The following is a 23,070-nucleotide window of genomic DNA, read 5'->3' as shown; positions in this document are numbered from 1 at the left end:
TCCTAGAAACGCTCTCTTTGGACACTTAAGTGGTTTTAGTAGTGAATGTCTGTCATTGCCCACATTGTTGTGGTCAGAGGGATATTACAGCAGGTAATCTGAACTGAATGGTTAGGAAGAAACTTCTCCAAGGTGTGTAATGTTTATGGTTTTCCAAAGCAAATTGCAGTTAAATGGTTTCAGTAATAAATTGGCTCTTACACCATTGTCAGATGTTAAAGTAAGTCATTTGTTTGTTTTATTTCAGTGATGTCCTAGCATTGCCCATTTTTAAGCAAGAAGAGTCAAGTTTGCCTCCAGATAATGAGAATAAAATCCTCCCTTTTCAATACGTGCTTTGTGCTGCCACCTCTCCAGCAGTGAAACTCCATGATGAAACCCTGACATATCTCAATCAAGGTTAGATGTGGTGTTATTCATTAGTATTATTGCAGACCTGCTGGATTCATGATATTTAATTAGGTACAGTTATATGTAAAAAGTACATCTGTCTAGTGTGACCTGTTAAAGTCAAAGCCTCAGTGTCGTATTTGATATATATTACTGGTTTCTTTTGTCTACTTGTCCATTTTTAGTTCCAGTCTCCCTCTTTCTAATCCATGTTCCCTGGACATCCCCACTGGTCACTGTCTGAGAAGTATTACTGTATCCAGCTCTATTATTTACCATTTGTGTGGCCTTGGACAAGTTGATTAAATTCTATGTTTCAATTTCCTTATATGTGAAACTGGAATCGATAATACCTTAGAGAATTGTATCAATTAAATGATATAATTTATGAAAACACTTAGCACTGTGCCTAGCATAAAGTAAAGGATTATGGTTGTTACTAATACTAATAATGTTATATACTCTTGTATATTCAACCAACTGAATTTCATTCTTTCTGAATCTTGGGAAGTTAATTTATGATGAGTATAATATGTAGTTACTTTTTGTTCTAGGCCAGTCTTATGAAATCCGAATGCTAGACAATAGGAAACTTGGAGAACTTCCAGAAATTAATGGCAAGTTGGTGAAGGTAAAAGAAAATAAGTAAATCATTCCTCTCCATAATATCCTTTTAGTGACCCTTTTTTGATTAATATTTTTTCTTTCAGAAAGGGCTTGGTGGTATCTCTTACCTGCTACAGTTTGCTAGCAGAGTCGTAAACTGTTGTGTTACTTCTTTGGGGTCAGAGTGAGCCCACCTATTCACATGGATTTTTCAGAGCTGCAGAAACAGAAAGCTTAGCACTCCATGTCAGGAGAGTCTCATGGCTCATTGAAGTTCTTTTTGGGTGGAATAAAGTAACCTCCTTGAGATCTTTAGAGACGTTCCAGTGTCTCTTTGGATACTTGGTCTAGTAGCAAAGAAACCAGAAGCTACTGTTGATGAATAGCAGTTTTCTTAGTCTGGACTGACAGTAATGAATTCACAGTATAATTGAGACAGAGGAGTTTGGTCAGCTGCTGTAGAAGATGATGAGAGGGATATTAATAGGCACTTCCACAAAAGGAAAGTTGATGGAAACAGCCCCTACCTACCCTCAATGTTTACAGGTTGTATGGTGGGTTAGCAAGCAGGGGACTTGGTGAGGTTTTCATATGTATCTGAAGAGCTGAGCCAGATATTACACGGTAAACAGTAGAGGCATGTAGAAATGCTTCCAATGGAGTCCTTTATGCCTAGTTACCAATCAGGGCTGATGTTTAAGCCAAGTTTTAAATATGGTACTAGTTAACTATAATATAGATTATATTTGAGCAATTATAAAGTTTGCTTTGAAATACAGTATGGTGCGGGTTTTAGAGTAAAACAGGTCTTAAGAAAAATAATTTTAAGTTGTGTCTGGAAACCAACTGGGGGTGACTCCTGCTAGTTTTCCTTTGTCAGCACTGATTTTTAAGGGATCCCGTTATCATTTGATTTTGTTGCTTCCTTTTAGAGTATATTCCGTGTCGTGTTCCATGACAGACGGCTACAATACACTGAACATCAGCAGCTGGAGGGCTGGAGGTGGAACCGACCTGGAGATAGAATTCTTGACATAGGTAAGTTAAGAGAATCTATTGCCCAGGAAATGCCTATAGCTATGGTCCGAGAATTGGTTTTCTTTCCTTGATGTTTACTTTGATTCAAAATGCTCCAGGGGGGGGCTTCCCTGGTGGCGCAGTGGTTGAGAATCTGCCTGCCAATGCAGGAGACACGGGTTCGAGCCCTGGTCTGGGAGGATCCCACATGCCGCGGAGCGGCTGGGCCCGTGAGCCACAATTGCTGAGCCTGCGCGTCTGGAGCCTGTGCTCCGCAACAAGGGAGGCCGCGATAGTGAGAGGCCCGCGCACCGCGATGAAGAGTGGTCCCCGCTTGCCGCAACTGGAGAAAGCCCTCGCGCAGAAACGAAGACCCAACACAGCCAAAAATAAATAATAAATAAATAATAAATAAATTTAAAAAAAAAAAAAAAAAACAAACAAAAAAAACAGTACAAATAATTTGAAAAAAAAAAAAAAAAACAAAATGCTCCAGGGGCTCAATTACCATGAACCTAGAAGTGGTTATTGATTAAGCATAAGAAATTACTGGTGGTGGATGGAGTTAGAGTCTGTCATACAGAGTGAAGTAAGTCAGAAAGAGAAAAACAAATACAGTATGCTAACACATATATATGGAATCTAAGGAAAAAAAAAAAAAAAAAAAAAGGCCATGAAGAACCTAGTGGCAAGACGGGAATAAAGACACAGACCTACTAGAGAATGGACTTGAGGATATGGGGAGGGGGTGGGGTGAGATGTGACAGGGTGAGAGAGTGTCATGGACATATATACACTACCAAATATAAAATAGATAGCTAGTGGGAAGCAGCCGCATAGCACAGGGAGATCAGGTCGGTGCTTTGTGACCACCTAGAGGGGTGGGATGGGGAGGGTGGGAGGGAGGGAGATGCAAGAGGGAAGAGATATGGGAACATATTGTATATGTATAACTGATTAACTTTGTTATAAAGCAGAAGCTAACACACCATTGTAAGGCAATTATACTTCAATAAAGATGTTTAAATAAAAAAAAAAAAAAGAAATTACTGGTATAATGATTCCAAAACTGAAGTTGAAAGTGTAGACACTTCAGTTCTGTAACAATTGCATCCATAACTTGAGGGTGATTTTTTGTTTTTGTTTTTTAAATTTAGTTGTGGTAAAATATACGTAACATAAAATTTACCATTTTAACCATTTTTAAGTGTACATTTCAGTTGCATTAAGTACATTCACATTGTTGTGCAACCATCACTACCATCCATCTCTAGAACTTTTTTCATCTTGCAAAACTGAAACTCTGTACCCATGAAACAATAACTTCCCATTCCCTCCTCTCCCCAGTCCCTAGTAACCACCATTCTACTTTTTGTCTGTATGAACGTGACTACTGTAGGTGCCTCAGATAAGTGAAGTCATTCAGTATTTGTCTTTTTTGTGATTGGGTTATTTCAGTTACCATAATCTCAAGATTCATACATATAGTAGCATGTGCCACAATTTCCTTGTTTTTGGGAACCCTTGTGCACTGTTGTGGGAATGTAAGTTGGTACAGCCACTGTGGAAAACAGTATGGAGGTTTCTCAAAAAACTAAAAATAGAACTACCATATGACCCAGCAATTCCACTCCTGGGTATATATCCAAAAGAAACAAAAACAATTCAAAAAGATACATGCACCCCAATGTTCATAGCAGCATTATTTACAATTGCCAACATATGGAAGCAACCTAAGTGTCCATCAACAGATAAATGGATAAAAAAGATGTGAGATATATATATATATATATATATATATATATATATATATATATATATACACACACACACACACACACACACACACATACATATATATATTTATACACATATACACACAATGGAATATTAGCCATAAAAAAGAACGAAATTTTACCATTTGCAGCAACATGGATGGACTTGGAGGTCATTATGCTAAGTGAAATAAGTCAGATAGGGAAAGACAAATGCTGTATGATATCACTTATATGTGGAATCTAAAAATACAACAAACTAGTGAATAAAACAAAAAAGAATTTGTTTTTCTTAAATCATAAAGGGAAGGATCTTTACAAACACACATGCAGCCTCTCTTCATGAATGTACTTTTAATTCTGGCATCTGTGTCTTTGATCTCTTACTGGTTGTTACCTCCTATTGGTAAGCATAGTTGTTAAACAAATCTAAGTACTACTGTTTTTATCTGAGAAAACACTGGTTCTCCTACAGATATCTTGATATCCATTTGATAAACTGGCTTTAGGATAAATCCAACACAGCTAATGCTGTGGAGTGGGACCCACTTAATGCTTTCTTGTTTGAATCATTGATACTAAAACAGTAGAAAACTTATAGCATAGTTATGATAATAAATATCAGCCTGGCCTTATCCCCCAGTTTGAATATTAATAGAAGTCAGGGAATGATATTTAAATATATGCCATATGGAATGGAAAGCAAAGTTCTAAAGCCCATTCATTTTTCTTCCCTCCTGAGAATAAGATGTGTCACTCTGTTATAGGATTCTTTGATGACTTCATAAGTCAGCATCAATTGTTACGTTAAATTTTCCCCACTTATATTTGTGATACAACACTTTCTGCCTTTATTCAGACACTGCTTTATCCTTCTATAACAATCCTCTTAGTTTACTTCTAGCAGTAATACTAACCTTAAAACTGTAAGTGAAGCAGATTGTAAATTAAATTTTTCATGACACTAGAGCCAGTGTGTAGACTAAATCTATCTTTAAATACAATTTTGGCAAACTAAAAGGAAACTACTTTTAAATTGTCTTATTGTAAAAACTTTTTAAAATGGAAAAAAGATACTCAAAAGGAAAGTATTTAGGTCAATTTTAGGTCTAATCAAACTCTTTTTATTGGCAAAAAAAGGTTTAAGGTATGATACACAAAAATCTTGGTAACTAGGGACCAATAATATAAGAATCGGTGCTTTCTTATTTAAACCCAGTAGCACTCAGAATTGTTCAATGATAACCATTTGTTTCTCAGATATCCCAATGTCTGTGGGTATAATCGATCCTAGGGCTAATCCAAACCAACTAAATACAGTGGAGTTCCTGTGGGACCCTGCAAAGAGGACATCTGTGTTTATTCAGGTAAGACACTGCAGGTAGGGCTCCAGTTTTGAAGAGGATCTCTTATTACCAGTTTGGTTCTTAAAGGATAAAACATGTTGAATTTGAAATCTTTACAGGGTTGAATCTCTGAACAAGTGCAGACTTACTCAACATGTGCCTGAAAGCAATGAGGAGTTTCTGAATTGCTCTTCTAATTTCCCCAATTTATTTATTTGTTTCTCTCAAAAATACTTGAGATGTATTGCATAATGGTTGCATAATATTTTATTCTTTGGATGTACTTACCTAACAATTACTTAGCATTGAGAATGTTCTAATTTTTCACTATTATCCAAGAAGTTATTTTGAATATCTTTATACTTAGAATTTGATTTGCATATCTGATTATGTCCTTTGGGTAGATTGCTTGAAAAGTCTTATTTGTTAGAGTTTATTTGTATGATAGCCAATAGTTTGAGCACTTCTCATCAGGTAGTCATTGTGTTAAGTAAATACTTTTTATACATGATTTTATTTAAGACTTTCAAAAATAATCCTGTGTTGTGAGAACAGTCCTTGAGGCTTAGAGAAAATAACTTACCCAAGCTAGTATTTGGTCAACCAAGATTCCACTATTAAGATTACCAAGATCTTGGACTTTATGCAGTAGCCTAGCAAACCTTTTTCTTCCTATTGCTTGTGAGCTTTCATATTTACTGTTTTCCCAGCATGGATGGTGCCTGTGATTTCTAAAATCTACCTTAAAGTTCAGGAAAGTTTTACTAACAGAAACCATTTCTCTTTTATGTTAACTCTGTCTTTTCTGAAACAATTAATGAATTCCTCACAGTAGCTTTTTGTTAACATTAGATCTGTCCATTTACTGTGTTTGCATTTGTAAATCATTTAAGTTTTCCTCATTTCCTCATGAGAGTGTAAATTCTTCATGATCAAAAAGAGAGTAAAAGTTTTTTTGTAGGTGTTTAAAGGTTTTGCTGTTAGTAGTTGCCCCAAAAATGTTGCTGACTGGTTTGGCTAGCTAACAGTACTGAAACCTGGCTGGATGTTGTATTCTTTTCAGGTGCATTGTATTAGCACAGAGTTCACTATGAGGAAACATGGTGGAGAGAAGGGAGTGCCATTTCGAGTACAAATCGATACCTTCAAGGAGAATGAGAACGGGGAATATACTGAGCACTTACACTCAGCCAGCTGCCAGATCAAAGTCTTCAAGGTACTCCTGGGCGCTGTGCTGGCCCTTGGAACTTTCTCTCTCATCTTTCATTTGCAACATTAGTCACCAAGTGAGAAAGTCCACTTGTCCCTTTTTCAAAAACTATGAAAGCTCAGCCTAAATTAGAGTTATTGAAATAATTACTGATATGCCCGGTAAAGAAATTTAAATACGGATGGTCGTGGGAGAAGGGGAACTTGGAAAAGGGATCATATGGATATCATATGGATAAATATCTTCTCATTGCGAAAGATTCATTAATACAGCAGTATTCAGAGCATGACCCTGAAGTCCCCCTTTACCACTCTTACCCTGACTCCCCAGCCTCTCCCCAGAGGTGACCACTGTCAATAATTTCATATGTATCTTTCTAGTTCCCTTCTGTGCTCTTATATACACAGGTACCTAGATATACACATATTTTCTTTTCTTTGAAACATAAATGGGATTGATATATATGAATTGTTTTGAAGCTTGCTTTTTTCAATTAACTATGTGCTTTAGAGATTTTTCCGTGTCTGTAGCTATAGATCTCTTATTCTTTTTCAACTCCATCACACATTTAAATATCCTATTTTCAGACTTAGATGTAATGATGGCTCTTGTCTTTACCTCATTGTACATACCTTTTTGTTTCACATGTGACTATTTTAAGTTCGTAGAAGTAATATTGTTGAGTCGAAGGGTGAGTACGTGAGTTTGAAACAAAATATTTCTCATTTTAGCCCAAAGGTGCAGACAGAAAACAAAAAACAGATAGGGAGAAAATGGAGAAACGAACGCCTCATGAGAAGGAGAAATATCAACCTTCCTATGAGACAACTATACTCACAGAGGTAAAAGGATTTCTTTTGGTGACAATTTCAATCAGTACTTTTTACTCTTAAAAGAAAAATACAATTATTTTGCAATATACAGTTGACCCTTGAACAACACAGGTTTGAACTGCATGGATTCATTTATACATAGATTTTTTTTTTCCCCACTAAATATGTACTACAATACTACATGGTTTGCAGTTCGTTGAATCCAAGGATGCAGATACAAAGGGCTGACTGTCAAGTTATGCCCGGATTTTTGACTGTGGAGGGGGAGACGGTGCTCCTAATACCTGTGTTGTTCAAGGGTCAACTGTATACATATATCATTATGTTGTATACCTAAAACTAATACAATGTTTATGTCAATTATATTTCAATTTAAAAAAAAAGAAACGTCACTTCCAGTCTGGTCAAAACTAACTTGTCCTCTTAGTTGTGAGGGCCTCTGAGGAATTAAAATTTACTAATCAAGATGTGCTATTCGACAAATGAACTTATCTACAAAACACAAATAGAGTTACAAATGTAGAAAACAAACTTATGGTTACCAGGGGGTAAGCGGGGGGAGGGATAAATTGGGAGACTGGGATTGACATATACACACTACTGTATAAAAAATAGATAACTAATAAGGACCTACTGTATAGCACAGGGAACTCTACTCAATATTCTGTAATGGCCTATATGGGAAAAGAATCGTAAAAAGAGTGGATATATGTATATGTATAACTGATTCACTTTGCTGTATACCTGAAACTAACACAACATTGTAAATCAACTATACTCCAATAAAATTAAAAAAAAAAAAAAAAAGATGTGCTATTTGAGTAACAATAGTACATCTTTGTGGAATTTTGACACAGAAAGAGTCAAATGTACTTTCTGTGTCTAAGTTGTCCTTTGTTTTTTAGTGTTCTCCATGGCCCGAGATCACATATGTCAATAATTCCCCATCACCTGGCTTCAACAGTTCCCATAGCAGTTTTTCTCTTGGGGAAGGGTAAGTCTGGGAAATTGGCTTGTGTTTGTCCTAAATATGTATTCTTTCGTTATGTCTCCATAAACAAAATCTTTCCAAATCAATAAGACCTTCTATTTGGTCAGTCTTTGATGGACTTACATATTAACTGAGGTTTGGATTATCTTCAAAAGAGACTGAAAGAGTTTTATGTAGCCTTTTTCCCCCCCATTATTTATTTATTTTATTTTCATTTTCTTTGGCCGCGCCGCAAGGCTTATGGGATTTTAGTTTTTCATTGCCCTTACGGCCCTTGGCAGTGAGAGCGCAGAGTCCTAACCTCTGGACCTCCAGGGAATTCCCTTTCCCCCCCTATTAGAAAACAGCATTTATGGTCAGTTTTTAGTGATTCAGAGACTGAATTTTCTGGGTTTTTCCCTTCTCCCTCTTACTGCTTCTCTTGAGGTTATTTCACTTCCTGATCAGAGTGGTCGTTGGGAATTGAAACACAGTTGTGCAAACAGTAAAATCTGTTTGGTTACTTACTAAGAATGATCCCAACACCTAATTATTATGAATCTTTGATAATTGGGGGAAGAAGGTGAAGATGAGAGCTAAAATGAAGTTTTGGAATTATCTGTGGGATGCATTTAGTCTTATTGTGTTTTACCGTCAGAGATAATTGAAAGTTGGTATAGATGCCTACTCCAGTTAAAGAAAGTTGTCTTATAGTTCCAGCATTTAACACATATTCTACATAGGTCATATTGAAATTTGAAATAGTTAGGTTGTGAAATGTGTGAGTATATTGTTTGGTTGTAATGTTCGTTTTTGAATTTATTTAGGCTCTATGTTCATCCTACTTCTGAAAGTATTTAATTAAGGTTGCTTAGGGAAGTCTCTGGCGGTCCAGTGGCTGGGACTCTGTGCTTCCACCGCAGGGGCACGGGTTCAATCCCTGGTCGGGAACTAGAATCCCACAGGCCATGCAGTGCGGTCAAAAAAAAAAAAAAAAAAAAAAAAGTAGCTTAAATATTCAAAATGTAACAGTTAAGAATAAAACTAGGTAGAAATTGTAGAAAAAATAGATAGATAACTAGGGCCCTGAGATAAATTAATTACTAAATTTGATTACTGAATTTGAATTTTGCAGCTAAGGCCAAAATAAAAAAAAAAAAGAAAAAGATCTTCTTTGAAAGAAAAATCTGTTACCAACCTATGGATTATGCAGTCTACTTATAGGCAATTTAAAATATTATATAGAATTTAAGAGTTTTAAAATTTTCTTCTCTTTGTCATGTAGTTCATTCTTAGGCTCAAATTTTTCTCCCATAAAAGAAGTAATCATTAGGGAAGAGAGACAATCTGTAGAGCAAAAGGAAGTATAGGGGAAGATCAAGGCTGTGGAGATAACCCTTGGATCACAATTAGCACTAATTTTTGAAGCTATTTTAAAAATAATTATTAAGTGCTTTTTATTATAAAAGTATGTGATCACATTGCATTGTATACTTTTTATTCTAATTTTTTCCTGTATCTGTTTGTGTGTATATTTATACACTTCATACAGTAGTAATATATTGATTACTTTTATATTCTGATATTTTTAGTTTACATTCTAATAAGCTTATGTTAAGTATTATTTATGGCATAATTTATCTAATCAGTCCCAACTTACTGGAATTTTGGTATTTTTTTCAATTTCTTCAATAATAAAAAATGACATAGTTTCTGCTGCTACCCCCCCAACACACAAAAGTCTTTATGCTAAAATAATAGATAATAGAAGTATTGGATCCAAGAGTAAGAATGTTTTATGAGATAGCACAGATTCCCTTAAATCTCTAGCTTAAGACTTATGATGATGAAGAATGAGGCGATGAACCCTAGTATGTGTCATGAACTCATCCTTTCATTTTAAATGTTTCTTTAGAAATGGTTCACCAAATCACCAGCCAGAGCCACCCCCTCCAGTCACAGATGTAAGTCTAAAGTTAAATGTCAGTTATTATAGTATATAAATGTCAGTTATTATAGTCTAATAGTCTAATGTCTAATAATACTTTGGTGACTGTGATTCAGTAGAAATGCCCAACTTTTAGGGAGTATTATTCATTCATTCACTAAGCAAACATTTATTGAATTTTGGCCTGAACCAGATACTGTGCTGTATTTAAGGAACTTTCAGTCTAGTGGGGAAGATAAGGATGGAATTCCATGGATATCTTGCATGGTTAGAGAAAGAAGACTGATGTATAAACAACTTCCAAGCAAACTCAGCCTGTCTGAATGTGGGTGTATTTGGCTGTTGTTACCTAATGATGTAACGTTTACCTTTTTAAAGTTGAGTCTATTTAGTTACAAAAAAAAATGCTTTCCCTCTTTCAGAACCTCTTGCCAACAACCACACCTCAGGAGGCTCAGCAGTGGTTGCATCGAAACCGTTTTTCCACGTTCACAAGGCTTTTTACAAACTTCTCAGGTTAAATTTGCTTGTCCCTTTGTTTTCCCCAGCATGGGATTTCCTTGACATTCCAGGGCCTCCTGGTATCCCTGTGTTGTTTTGTGTGTAGAGGGGGGGAGATCTTAATGCATTTTTCTGATTAAATGAATTTCATTGAACCCTTCAGACTTTCTCACCAGCTGCAGCTGTGCTGTGAAATGCTCAAAAAAGAAAGACCTCTTAGTTTAAACTCATTTTAATAATAAAATATTTATTCTATACAATACTTTAAAATATATTATCCATAAAGTATTTTATCAAGGAGCATTGCAGGTAGTCGGAAATTTTCCCCTTGATATCACTATATTATGTTTTCTTTGCATATTCCACTCTTATTTATTAGCACCTTCTGTGTACCAGGTATGGTAGGAATACACACATGGATAAGGCATATTTCCTGATCAGTCACCATCTAGTATCAAAGAAAACCCAAATCAAAATAAAACCCTGAAAAAGGTAAACAAATAGTTGTGATGCAATAGATAAGTGTAAGGGTCTGGAGTTTGGGAACATGTGTGATGTGTGATGCGTGAGGTAAATCTTGAGGGCTGAGGAAGAGCCTGTTGGTCAGACAGTGGAAGGATATTTCAGGCAGGAGGAACAACTTGCTCATTAGGTGTGATCAGCAGGATGAAAGCATCGGGTTAAATGAATAAGTTAATTGGGTGGGAATGGAGGTGGGAGAGGATGCAGGGGCCAGGTCATGGAGGACCTTATATGCCACGCAAGAGATGATGACTGTAGCATACTAGTAATGAGGTGTCCTTGTAACAGAGTCCATTTTAAGTCATTAACAAGGAGAATCTTTGCCTTTATCACCCATTTTCTTATATTTATTCCAGGGGCAGATTTATTGAAACTAACTAGAGATGATGTGATTCAAATCTGTGGCCCTGCAGATGGAATCAGACTTTTTAATGCATTAAAAGGCCGGTATGTAATTAGTGTTAAAATATCAGTGGGGCTGGATTTCAAATGGATTTGGATTCAGGGACTCTTCACAATACTTTTTGTACAGCTAAATACATCTTGTCGAAACATTCTTTTTGAATGCCAGCTATGTGCCAAATAAAGATGAAAAGTATCTTTTCCTGTACTTGATCCAAGGAATTCCTCATGATATTCCATTTTTCATTAGCTTTTTTCATTCAATTAAATATCCATTGTCCCTGTTATGAGCCATTAGGCTTTGGTGATACATTGATGAGCTTTCTGATGGGGAGAGAGATAAAGATTATAAACTATAAGTATTTTGAATAGTGATAAGTATTTCAAAGGAAAACAAAACAAACAAATAAACAAAAACAAGGTTGTGGCCTACAGAGTACTCAGAATATAGTCAGGAAAGACCTCTCTGAGGAGGGGGCATTTAAACTGAGTTATGAGAAGGACGGAAGCTTTGGAGTCATGAGGGAAGAACATTCTATGCAGGAGAAACAGTGGGTGCAAAGGTCCTGAACTGAGTTTTATTAGAGAAGAGATTATTCTTAAGTTTCGGTAGGAATTGCTTAAGTGTCTGCTTACAAATATTACATGTAATACAGAGGAATTTCTAGTCTCTGGGATTTACAGTTTAAAATAGGAAGTAGTAATATTGATGGAAAAAACATACAGGTCAGTGCCATAGAACCAAATCAGTGACTAAATAATGAAACAGATTGTGAAGTATTTGTGTTTGTGTATATTACAAGAGATAATTGAATCAAGTTGGAAACTTTTAAGGAAAGAGGTGAAATTCAAGGGTTGATGACTGGGAGGAAAAGAATGGATCTTTCATTTTTAAAAGTATTACCTACAGAGGGGCTTCCCTGGTGGCGCAGTGGTTGAGAGTCAGCCTGCCAATGCAGGGGACATGGGTTCGATCCCTGGTCTGGGAAGATCCCACAGGCCGTGGAGCAACTAAGCTCGTGTGCCACAATTACTGAGCCTGTGCTCTAGAGCCCGTGAGCCACAACTACTGAGCCCGCGTGCCGCAACTACTGAAGCCCGCGTGTCTAGAGCCCATGCTCCGCAATGAGAAGCCACCACAATGAGAAACCCGCATACTGCAACGAAGCGTAGCCCATGCTCGCCGCAACTAGAGAAAGCCCGCGCGCAGCAGCGAAAACCCAACACAGCCAAAAATAAATAAATTTATAAAAAAAAAAGTATTACCTACAGAGCATTTAGAAATAGGAAGGAATAAGATGATCAGAGCAAGAGGTAATTCAATATTGTTGTCTAAGAAGAAAGAACAGAAGGCTAAAGATGCTTAGGAGAAGATAATGAGGGAAATAAGATTTTCTAGTTTATCGTATTGGTACTTTTAAGTATCAATAGAAGGTATGTCTTTAACTGACCCACAAAACAGTGGCTCACACATTTTGAATCTTTCTAACCTTTACATCAAACGTTACAAACTCAAATGACTACAGAGACCACATGTAACTGAGTGACAGTCAAGTCTGGGGTGTACTGAAGAACGCATGCACCACGCAAGTAGAACAGCTGATTGGGTGTTTTGTAAGAATGAGGGCCTTGGATCACCAGATCTGATTTTTCAAGGAGAACCAGAGGTTTATATGAGGGCTTCTGTTGGAATGAATTCAGTTAAACACACACACACACACACAATCAGTGGGGAGCTAATAAAACAGAGCAAATGAGCTGCACTGGCTCAAGGGCTGCCAGTTTTCAACCCCTGCTCTATAGCATTGATGTAGACACACAAGTTCTTCCTTAAAATGTGCTCACCGTGAAGAATTTGAGTAACAGCTTTTGTTTTTTCCTCCCTAGGATGGTGCGCCCAAGGCTAACCATTTACGTTTGTCAGGAGTCCTTGCAGCTGAGGGAGCAGCAGCAACAGCAGCAGCAACAGCAGCAGAAGCACGAGGATGGAGACTCAAACGGTACTTTCTTCGGTAGGTCGTTCTGGACAGGCCAGGGCAGATACGAGGAAAAACGAAGAGATGGCTTATGAGCATGTGTGATGGGAATTTATCAAACAGCAGATTCAGCATTTGCTCGAAGTAATGGTAATTGCTGATGTTTATTGAGTTCCTAATATATGCCGGGCACTATTCTCAGCACTTTTACATGTTTTAATTTTTACAACTGGTGTTTCCTCTTTGCAGTAGATTTTATTGCTCTTGCCAACATTTCGATGAGGGAGATGAGGCTTAGGGATGTTAAGTAACTTGCCCCAGGTCACACAGCTAGGGAGTGGTTGAGCTGGGATTTCAATTCAGGCAGTCTGCCTCTGAGTCCTTCAGAAAAGTGGGCATTCCTAGTGATCAGATTACATTTAAGACCAGAGACACTCTGTACTGACTGCCTTTGCTTTCTCCTTTTTGCAGTTTACCATGCCATCTACCTAGAAGAACTGACAGCTGTTGAACTGACAGAAAAAATTGCTCAGCTTTTCAGCATTTCCCCTTGCCAGATCAGCCAGATCTACAAGCAGGGGCCAACAGGAATCCACGTGCTCATTAGTGATGAGGTAGATTTTCAGCACAGCTGAATCACCAGATGACAATGATTTGTCTGGGCATATGACAGGAGCAGGAGCCGTTCTGCTGGGGCAGAGTGCTCTGTTTTCTAAGACAAGAGGTTTTCAAATGTTTTTGTTTGCTTATTACCTCCTACAATGATTTTTTAAAACTGTGTATCCCCTTGCACATTTTTAAGTTGACTTAAAATTTTTTGTTTTAAGTTTAAATAGTTGCAAAAGATGTCATTTCTGGGCATATTATATGACATTTAAAAATGAAATGATTACTTCACTACTCTAGCTATATTCCATGTAACCTAAATACAAGAGTAATTTAATACTGTCATCTGTTTAAAAAAATACATGAATATACTTTTTTAACAGAATTTTTATATCATTTCTCTGCTTCCTTAAACTCGTATTTTCATTCACTTCCCCCATAGAATTTCATCTTACCATAACCTACTTTTATGCTTGAATATCTTTTATTAATTATCCTACCATATTTCTTTAAAACAAAAATTTGCTTCAATAAAAGTAAAAAATATCTCTTCTGAATAGAATTATCACCATAATTATACAATGGATTAAAATAACATAAATGTATTATATGTTTTGATAAGTAATTATTAAACATTAAGAAAAAATGTATTAATGCATTAGTGCATCTAGGGAGTTCCCTGGTAGCCTAGTAGTTAGGATTCTCAGCTTTCACTGCCAGGGCCTGGGGTTCAATCCTCGGTCAGGGAACTGAGATCCTGCAAGCCGTATGGTGTGGCCAAAAATAAATAAATAAAATAAAATACAATAAAAGTGCATCTATTAATGAGATGGATGGGATTACTCGATTCCGTACCCTCTCTCCCACAGACAATTAATTCATCGATAGATAAGTACTGCCTATTGATTGCTAGAATGAAATAGAGTTCAGCATCAATTCCATCCTGTTTTTTTTCCCCTAGATATAAGTGCTGTGGAATCTGTTTCATATAAATTGATAGACAGGAATGGATGGAGTTTGCTATAACAGCATTGCTGGATTTTTTTTTTTAACTTCTGAGTTATGTGCCAAAAATTGCTAGGTGATATTATCAAAAATTATTTTGAATCATCTGTCATTTGACAATTTGTGATTAGATCACTTCAATTCTGGTGAAAGGAAAGAATTGAAAATAAGACTTTATTACCCAGTCATTTGAGTTCCCATTTGCAATTACACTTTTGCATCCTGGAGGCTTTTATACCCCAGGGCAGTGCATCTTCATAGGATTTCAGGAGGGTGAAACTCTTGCCTTTATTTTATAAAATGGGAAAAGGGAGTTTGAGAAGGGAAGTGGGAAAGGAGAACTGAAGAGGTTCTCAGATGGTTTTAGGAAAGAACAGATATGGAAGTTTAATTCCTCCCATATGAGCCTATCTGTATCTGTGTGCCCCTTGGAAAGTCTTGGGGTTAGCCCAGGAAAATGCACACTCGAATTTTAAGAAAGCTGTTTTAGAATGCTTAGCTTGTAAAGCTTTTGAAAACTAAATAGGAGAGAAAACAAAACAAAGGATTATTCTTCACTTCTATCTAATATAATTAAAAAACACACAGGCAAAATAAATATAGCAAACCCAGGTTTTAATAATCAGCAAAATTTCTTGCTTTTTTCAGATGATACAGAACTTTCAGGAAGAAGCCTGTTTTATTCTGGACACAATGAAAGGTAATGAAGAAGTAAGACAAATGCCTTTCTCGAAGGAGTTTGAGGGTTTTTTTATAGTACTTCTTTGAGGCGAGAGGGAAAGTATTAACTGCCATATTTGAGGTAAAGAAAGTGACATTATTAGAGATTGTTCCTTTTTATGAATTGGCTTCTTGCCATTATTAGAGTAGACAAAGTGTAACTGATGACTTCCTGCCATTTTCTTCCACCTTCCATGGACAAAGGATGAAACGGAGGCATGTTATTCTTATAATGCATATTTATTACAAGTATTCTGTGATAATTAAGTATACTGCCCTTTGTCCTTCTGTTTTTTCTTTCTCTAAAGAACCTTACCACATATATTTTTCTCCTGCTGTGTTTTAGAGGTAACTAAAGATTATTCTTTTTTCTTTTTTTTTTTACAGCAGAAACCAGTGATAGCTATCATATCATACTGAAGTAGGTGTGGGGCATTCCATCCTCAGTGGCTGCTGCTGCTTTCACCTATTGGGAACTCCCCTCTTGAAGGGGGTCGCAAATGGAGCTTTGAAGGGCTGCAGGAACCTGACCCATCTGACTGTGTCCAGGCCTTGGAGGCAGAATCGCAGGCATCTGTGTTGGCCCAGGCTCTTAGGGCACCCACAGATTACTGCCCAACATGCGTTTCTGCAGCTATTTCTTATTTAAAATTTCTGGACCCTATCGTTGTTGAATATCAATAGAAACCACCTCATTTAGGGTGTGCGTAGGGCATAATGATGATGAGGATTGTGTGATGTTTAATGGAAAAGATGTTAAATTAAATTTTTTGATATGGAGCCATGTAATTTTTTTTTCTAACATAAAAGCAAACATCTATATTCATAAGACTAGATCCTCAACCTTTTTTTGCCCCTGAAAACCTCATTAAAGAGAAATACGGAGAAAGAAGAAAATTCTTCTTTGGATTCCCCTGTAATTCTATGACTAATAGTAACTTTAGGTAACATTTATTGCACATTTAGTTGTGTCAGGCAGTGTGATAAATTCTTTAAATGGATTATCTTGTTTAAATCCTCTCACTAGCCCTATATGAAGTAGGTAATAATGATCCCTAACTGAAGGTGAGGACATGGAGACATAGAGTGGCCGAGGAGCTTGCTGAGAAACAGGCAGCTAGCAGCTAGTGACACTGAAATGCAAACCCAGGCCGTCTGGCTCTTATTAACTGCCATCCGTGACTGCCACCCTTGCAGTCCTCTGTGCTTGCCACCGTTTCTTACTGTGGCTCTTCTGGTGAATTGGATATAACACTGAGCGAGAACTGAGGAATTAACACCAAAAGGGACAAACCACACCTAAATAATGATGAACAAATCAAGACCTACAAAAAAATGAAAACAGAGACACTTTCAAAGCATCATCAGTTATCAGATTCACAGAATTTGAGGTGGTGAAAACTAGGGATTATCTGTAACTCCCCAAATTCATTGTTCTTGAATGACCTTCTCAAACTATTTATTGAGTTAGACTAACCTCTGCTTTCTCTTTCCCCTCTCTGCATCTTCTCTTGGTATAGAAAGTTCTTTTACTCATGTAGCGTTCTTTTATATAAGCTTTACAAGAAATTCATTCCCATCCTGTTTGCATTCTTACCATATACTTTAGTTCTTCCTGATTGTGATTGTGTGCTCTTGTGTGTGTGTGCATGTGTAAGACTATGGGTCTTTTTTCACATGTAAAGTTTTATCCAGAAATCCCTCTACATGTTATGCTGAGGTGAAAAATGATAATGTTCAGAAGATTCTGTATTAGATTTGGATCTGTGTGTGTATTTTTAAAGCATTTGATAAAGTTTAAATGTTTTTATACAGAGATTTTCGTTCATTAAAATCAACCTTCAACATGGTCTGTTTTCTTTTGGTTTGAAAGAAATTGAAAATTTTGAAACTAGAAAATTAAGTCAAATGACTTGTTTAAAATCGACCTGGACAACTTGACATATTAGGCCAAAATACTTTTTTAGTGACTGATTACCAGATGTCCCCATTTTTGGGGGACATTTCTAATTGTATTATGTTCCTAGGACTGGTTCCCAGCTTCAGGGAAGTCAGCTCTCTCCCCAGCAGGCTGCTATTTTTTATTTTTATTTATTTATTTATTCCAATTCTTTCTGAATGTTAGGCTGGGAGGGTTGGACTTTTACGGTCCCTTCTAAATCTGAATCTGTGACTCTTGTTTACTGTAAATGATACACAGAATTCTATTAATATATTTACTATAAATTTACATTTACTAATTTTTACTTGGAGATAGAGGGTTTTTTAAGAGTAGTTTTCAAATTTATATAGAAATGAATTTATATAAGTTTGTAATCATAGATCCTCAAATTAACTAGAAAATCTCTTAGGCTTTCTTTAGCTTCAAACAAATATTTATAGTGCTAATGCTATATAATTGATAAGAATTGGTGTAATGATAGAACATTGTAATTATTCAACTTGCTTTAAAAAATTGCATTTGTTCACTATTGAACCTTGCAGTTAAATGAAAATTTTAAACTAGCTTTTTCATAATGAAAGTAATACACAAAGTGATAAATTCAAACAATAAAGAAAGGTATAACTTACTTATCCTTGTCCCACTCTGTAGAGGTAGCCATTGCAAAAAAGTTTTTCTCTTTCCCTCCCTCTCTCTCTCTCTCACACACACACACACACACACACACACACCCAGACGGGCTCATGTAGTACTAATGATCTGCAGTTTTCTTTTTATGTTTAATATGTCTTGAACATCTTTCTATGTTAGGATTTATAGTTTGACATTCTTTTGGAAAAAAAAAAATGGCCATTCCTTATGGATGCCATTTAGGTTAAGCCCATTTAAACACGTATTCTCATAAGTTTTTTGCGTGTATCTCTAAGATATATTCCTAAAAGTAAAATTTGCTGGATTTTGCCTCTTTAACCATGTGATGGTTGATATTTAAAATAAAGGAGATGGTTTATTGTTTCCATTAGAGTGAGGGTATATGAGAAGGAGAATGGTTACATTTTAGGCCCTCCTGAGAAGCGGAGTAGCATCCTGTTTAACTTAGCATTGTCTGTACTGTTTCCTTGAAGTATAATAGGTTCCATCTAGAAGAATCTATTGTATAAAGACTTGATAGTTAAAAGGGAGTCACTGGGAAGTAAAAGGGTCACTGCAGAACTCTTAAGGACTGAATACCAGTCACTATGTAAAATGTGGCTATTAAGTAATAAGATTGTCCAATATTATGCCCCAATAATAAGAATGTTTGCCCACATATATGATTTATTTAAGACGCCACTTAAAGGGAGGGGAAATGGGGGTGGTCATCTTGTCTGGAAAGAGATTACAGTACGACAGATACAAGACAAGTAAGTAGAGTCTGAAAGACCTGAGAAGGTGAGGTTCTCTTGAGGGGGCAGACGTGATTCCTGGAAGTCAGGCACTGACTGTCAGGCACTGGGTACATTGTGAGGGGCAGAGCATGATCTCTCCACTGTGAGTTGGAGGAGCATGGCGAGTGAAGAAGGCTTGGCATAATGAGCCTAGCCATTTCTCATTTAGGCCTAATGAAAGAGTGTTCTGAAAACACTTTGTATCTCCAAGTTTCCTGAGAAAGTCTTTCGTATAGGGTTGCTGCAGAGATTTGGGCTATCTTCAAACTACCATGAAGGATTGACTGAAGCTTCAGCATTCAGTTTGGAAAGTAACACAAATTTCAGGTGCAAATATTTGAAAACAAGACCGAGTTTCTCCTCCTTCGCTGAAGCTTTTTTCTCTGGCCAGTACCTAACAATTCCAGATAACTTGGGACCAGAGAGCTGTAGTTGAGCCTTTTTATCATTTTTCTGAATCTTTAGTTGTCTTACTTGGCCATGGATGGTTCCTCTATGGGAATTTGATCTGTTATGGCCTCTGCTGCTCTGTCATGAGAACTCCAGTCTCAGCAGGAATGGCACAAATGCCCCACCTAGCTGCATCTTTTTATATACTAATTCGTGTAAAGTAATCCTGCTTCATTCTTCTGCTTCTCCTAAAAATGCTCTATTTTCTTAGTCGCGACCTAAGGCTTTTCCTGCTAGAATATTTATTTTTAGTTTGTGATTAAATTATTGTTTCATTATACAAACTCCAAGACTTAAATGAGGAAGAAAGATGCCCTATGTGATGTGAGGTTAATGCCATCAGCACTTGTTTTCTGTTTTGTTAATACTTTATTTCTCCTCTATGCTTCTTTAATGACTTTGTATTTTGCCTTTGACCTTAAACTTCCATCTATTTCTACTTCCTTCCTTTTTCCACATCTTTCCTCTTCACTTCCAGATCTCCTCTGTATTGTTCCTTATGAATTCTGGCCTGTTCAACAAATTAATTTGGAAATTGCAACGAAGTCTAGCATTTGCATTCTCAAATTCAGAGATTTAAAAGTTGTAAATGAATTAAAATTTTCAATTGGGTTAAAGTCAATTTTATAAAGGAACTTGCTATTTAAAAAATACTATTGTATTATTGTACTATTTTGTATTATATGGGATCTTTTGGGACATGAGTAATAACCAGTTTATCTTGTGAATCTGTGTTTTCATATATTTGCATAAGATGAGATACACATTCCTCATTTTAATCACTACAGATTCTTGTTTTCTTCCTGAGTTCTTTTTTTTTTTTTTTTTTGGCTGTGCTGTGTGGCTTTTGGGATCTTAGTTCCCCGACCAGGAATTGAACCCAGGCCCTTCACAGTGAGAGCACAGAGTCCTAACCACTGGACTGCCAGGGAATCCCCTCTTTCTGAGTTCTAATGTCTAATTTTTCATTTAAGGGTTTAGTTAATATCTTTCCCTAGACATCTTTATAACTTTACTTCAGACTTCATTCACCTTTTTTAAGCTTATTAAGCTTGACCTCTCTAAACTCACCCTTGCACTCTACTCCCTCAAACCTGGTTGTTATTTTGCTTTTTTAATAGGGTTTTTGTGTGTGTTATGCACATATATAGATCAATTTGTGTGTCTTTTTTGAAACCTTCCTTGATAAAACACATAGCTTCTTCGATTTTTTGTGCTTTTAAATTGCTGTGGCCCTGTCTTTTTCCCAGATTTGCTCTATTGATCTCTTTTGATTAGTGTGGAATTAGTCACGAAGAGGTGCCTGTCTCTCTAGATCTGGATTCTAATTAAATGTAAATTAGTAAAGTAACATACAACTTCAGGGCTAAATCTACAAATTCCCTATCAGAAAAACAAATACAATGGCTTAGATTTAAAAAAAAAATTTTTTTTAATATTTATTTGTTTATTTTTTGGCTGCATCAGGTCTTAGTTGTGGCAGGTGGGATCTTTCATTGCGGCATGTGGGCTCTTCCTTGCAGTGCATGGGCTTCTCTCTAGTTGTGGCACGCAGGCTCATTAGTTGTGGCATGCAGGCTTAGCTGCTCCGCGGCACGAGGGATCTTAGTTCCCTGACCAGGGATAGAACCCGTGTCCCCTGCATTGGCAGGGGGATTCTTAACCACTGGACCACCAGGGAAGTACATGCAATGGCTTAGATTTTACTTAACTCTTTTTCTCTAAGAAGCTCAGCACATAGTATCCTCTGATCTATTCATTTTCAACCTCCCTGGAGAGTGTACTCTTTATCTTTATTTATTAAAGAGTAGTTGATGCAGTACATACTTTGGTGTCAGATAAGCCTCTGTTCAAATCCCAGATCTTGCTCTTCCTGGATGTGACCTTGGACAAAATAATCTCTTAAACCTTAACTTTCTCATCTTAAAAAGGAGATAATGCTTAATTCATAGGGTTGTTAGGGAGATTACAAAGGATAATGAGTATAAAGCAGTTTTATTTTGTACGTAATGTACTTATTCAGTTGCTTAATAAATTTAGGATACTATTGACTACAAGATCACCTTTACATGTAGACATGACTGCAAGACAGACGTATAAACACTGCCCAGGACATAAAATCTGACCTTTGGTTTTCATCTTCATCTGTTGTTCTTGATCATCTGTCTTTTCTTCCTACTTGACTTTTTTGTCCCTAAAACCCACCCATCCATGAATTATGCATGGTCTGGAACAAAGCAGTCACATTTAGAATTAGATGTCCATTGTTATAATTTACATATTAATAATATTAGCATTTCTTTTCACTTTTCCTTGTATCTTCTGTTCTACTGCACTTAAGCTTAATTTACCTAGTGATTCTATCAAGACAATGAAATATGGTGAATAAGCGACTCTGTTGATAAGTAGTTGTGATGTTTGTAAGTCCAGACGATCTTTTTGACTGATCTAGAGCTTACTGCCAAATTGGATTCTGCTGTCTCCTCAAAGGATGTGCCTAACTTTGCTATCTTCTAGTTTGGTGTCATTAACCAACAAAGCTTGGCATTGAGGCTGATGATACTCTGACAAATTTCCATGACTGCTCAAATTCTAGATGTGTAGGCATATGAAACACTTTTAGCCTACGCAGCATGGCCTTTAGGCTGTATTTTCGTTACTCAGCCCACTGATTCTACAGAGTCTGGGGTCTTCTCTTCCTTTTTGATTTCTGTGTGTCCAGGAAAAACACATTGCACTGTGTTGCAAACATTTTATACTACTAACTAATCTCCACAAAACCCTATGAGATACATACTTTTATCCCCATTTTGCAGATGAGGAAGCCAAGGCACAGGGAAGTAATGGGCGAACTGGCACCATTGTAATAACTTACCTAGTGATGCTATCAAGACAATGAAATATGGTGAATAAGCGACTCGACGTACAACTTCTGATTTCTGAGTCTTTTTCCCGTTTTAAAAATGGATTGCACAGTTGTGAAGATCAGAAGTCATGTAAGAAATTTCTGGAAAGAAAACAATCCATCAATATATACTGAGATTACTCTGCATTGCTTGTATTTTCTTTATACCTTGGGCAGGCTGCAGCACATCATGCTGCTTAAGACTTAGATCCCCTGAGCAAGGATAAGGGGGATTAAGTTCCTTAGGCATGGGAGTGTGGGCCTGGCGAAAGGAAAAGGGGAGTTATAGAGGAGAATTTGTTTAGTCACCGAAGATCTGTAGCTGAGGGTCTCCGCTTTTCCTCTTCAAAAGGCTGCAGTGGCGTCAACTCGCTTTCCCAGGGTCCGCTGCAGCGGACTCACCCCCTCCTGAGCCTCTTTGCGGGCGAGTTTCGGCTTTGCGCTGGTAGCCGCCTCCAACTCCCGGCATGCCGCTGGGCGTGAGGCCGGCACGTAGACTCCATTTCCCAGCATGCCCCG

The 23,070-nt window shown here is 37.0% G+C and overlaps 1 protein-coding gene and 1 long non-coding RNA gene across 6 annotated transcripts in view; one reads left to right on the top strand and one right to left on the bottom strand.

Annotated features, from left to right (window-relative positions):
- The window catches only part of TFCP2 (transcription factor CP2), a 51,942-nt gene extending 34,265 nt beyond the window's left edge, over positions 1-17,677 (top strand). For 4 of the 5 annotated variants that reach the window (XM_059935905.1, XM_059935906.1, XM_059935904.1 and 1 more), the window contains exons 3-16: positions 248-399; positions 945-1,021; positions 1,929-2,034; positions 5,049-5,155; positions 6,198-6,350; positions 7,076-7,186; positions 8,083-8,171; positions 10,063-10,111; positions 10,518-10,611; positions 11,475-11,565; positions 13,408-13,532; positions 13,968-14,110; positions 15,756-15,807; positions 16,215-17,677. In XM_059935905.1, coding sequence (XP_059791888.1) covers positions 248-399; positions 945-1,021; positions 1,929-2,034; positions 5,049-5,155; positions 6,198-6,350; positions 7,076-7,186; positions 8,083-8,171; positions 10,063-10,111; positions 10,518-10,611; positions 11,475-11,565; positions 13,408-13,532; positions 13,968-14,110; positions 15,756-15,807; positions 16,215-16,252 — 1,387 coding nt within the window. In that variant the 3' untranslated portion in view covers positions 16,253-17,677. The remainder of the gene's footprint in view (positions 1-247; positions 400-944; positions 1,022-1,928; positions 2,035-5,048; positions 5,156-6,197; positions 6,351-7,075; positions 7,187-8,082; positions 8,172-10,062; positions 10,112-10,517; positions 10,612-11,474; positions 11,566-13,407; positions 13,533-13,967; positions 14,111-15,755; positions 15,808-16,214) is intronic. The other variant, XM_059935907.1, reaches the window with a different exon arrangement.
- On the bottom strand, positions 10,885-23,002 carry LOC132373197 (uncharacterized). Its single transcript, XR_009505368.1, has 3 exons — positions 22,861-23,002; positions 22,522-22,653; positions 10,885-13,542 (listed from the first exon to the last, which is right to left on the bottom strand). It is a non-coding gene; the product is annotated as an uncharacterized LOC132373197 (long non-coding RNA).
- Positions 23,003-23,070: the final 68 nt, after the last annotated feature.

This window comes from Balaenoptera ricei, chromosome 10 (assembly GCF_028023285.1).
Source record: "Balaenoptera ricei isolate mBalRic1 chromosome 10, mBalRic1.hap2, whole genome shotgun sequence".
NCBI lineage: Eukaryota > Metazoa > Chordata > Mammalia > Artiodactyla > Balaenopteridae > Balaenoptera > Balaenoptera ricei.
Note: the sequence above shows the minus strand (reverse complement) of the source record. Positions and strands in the feature narration are given on the sequence as shown.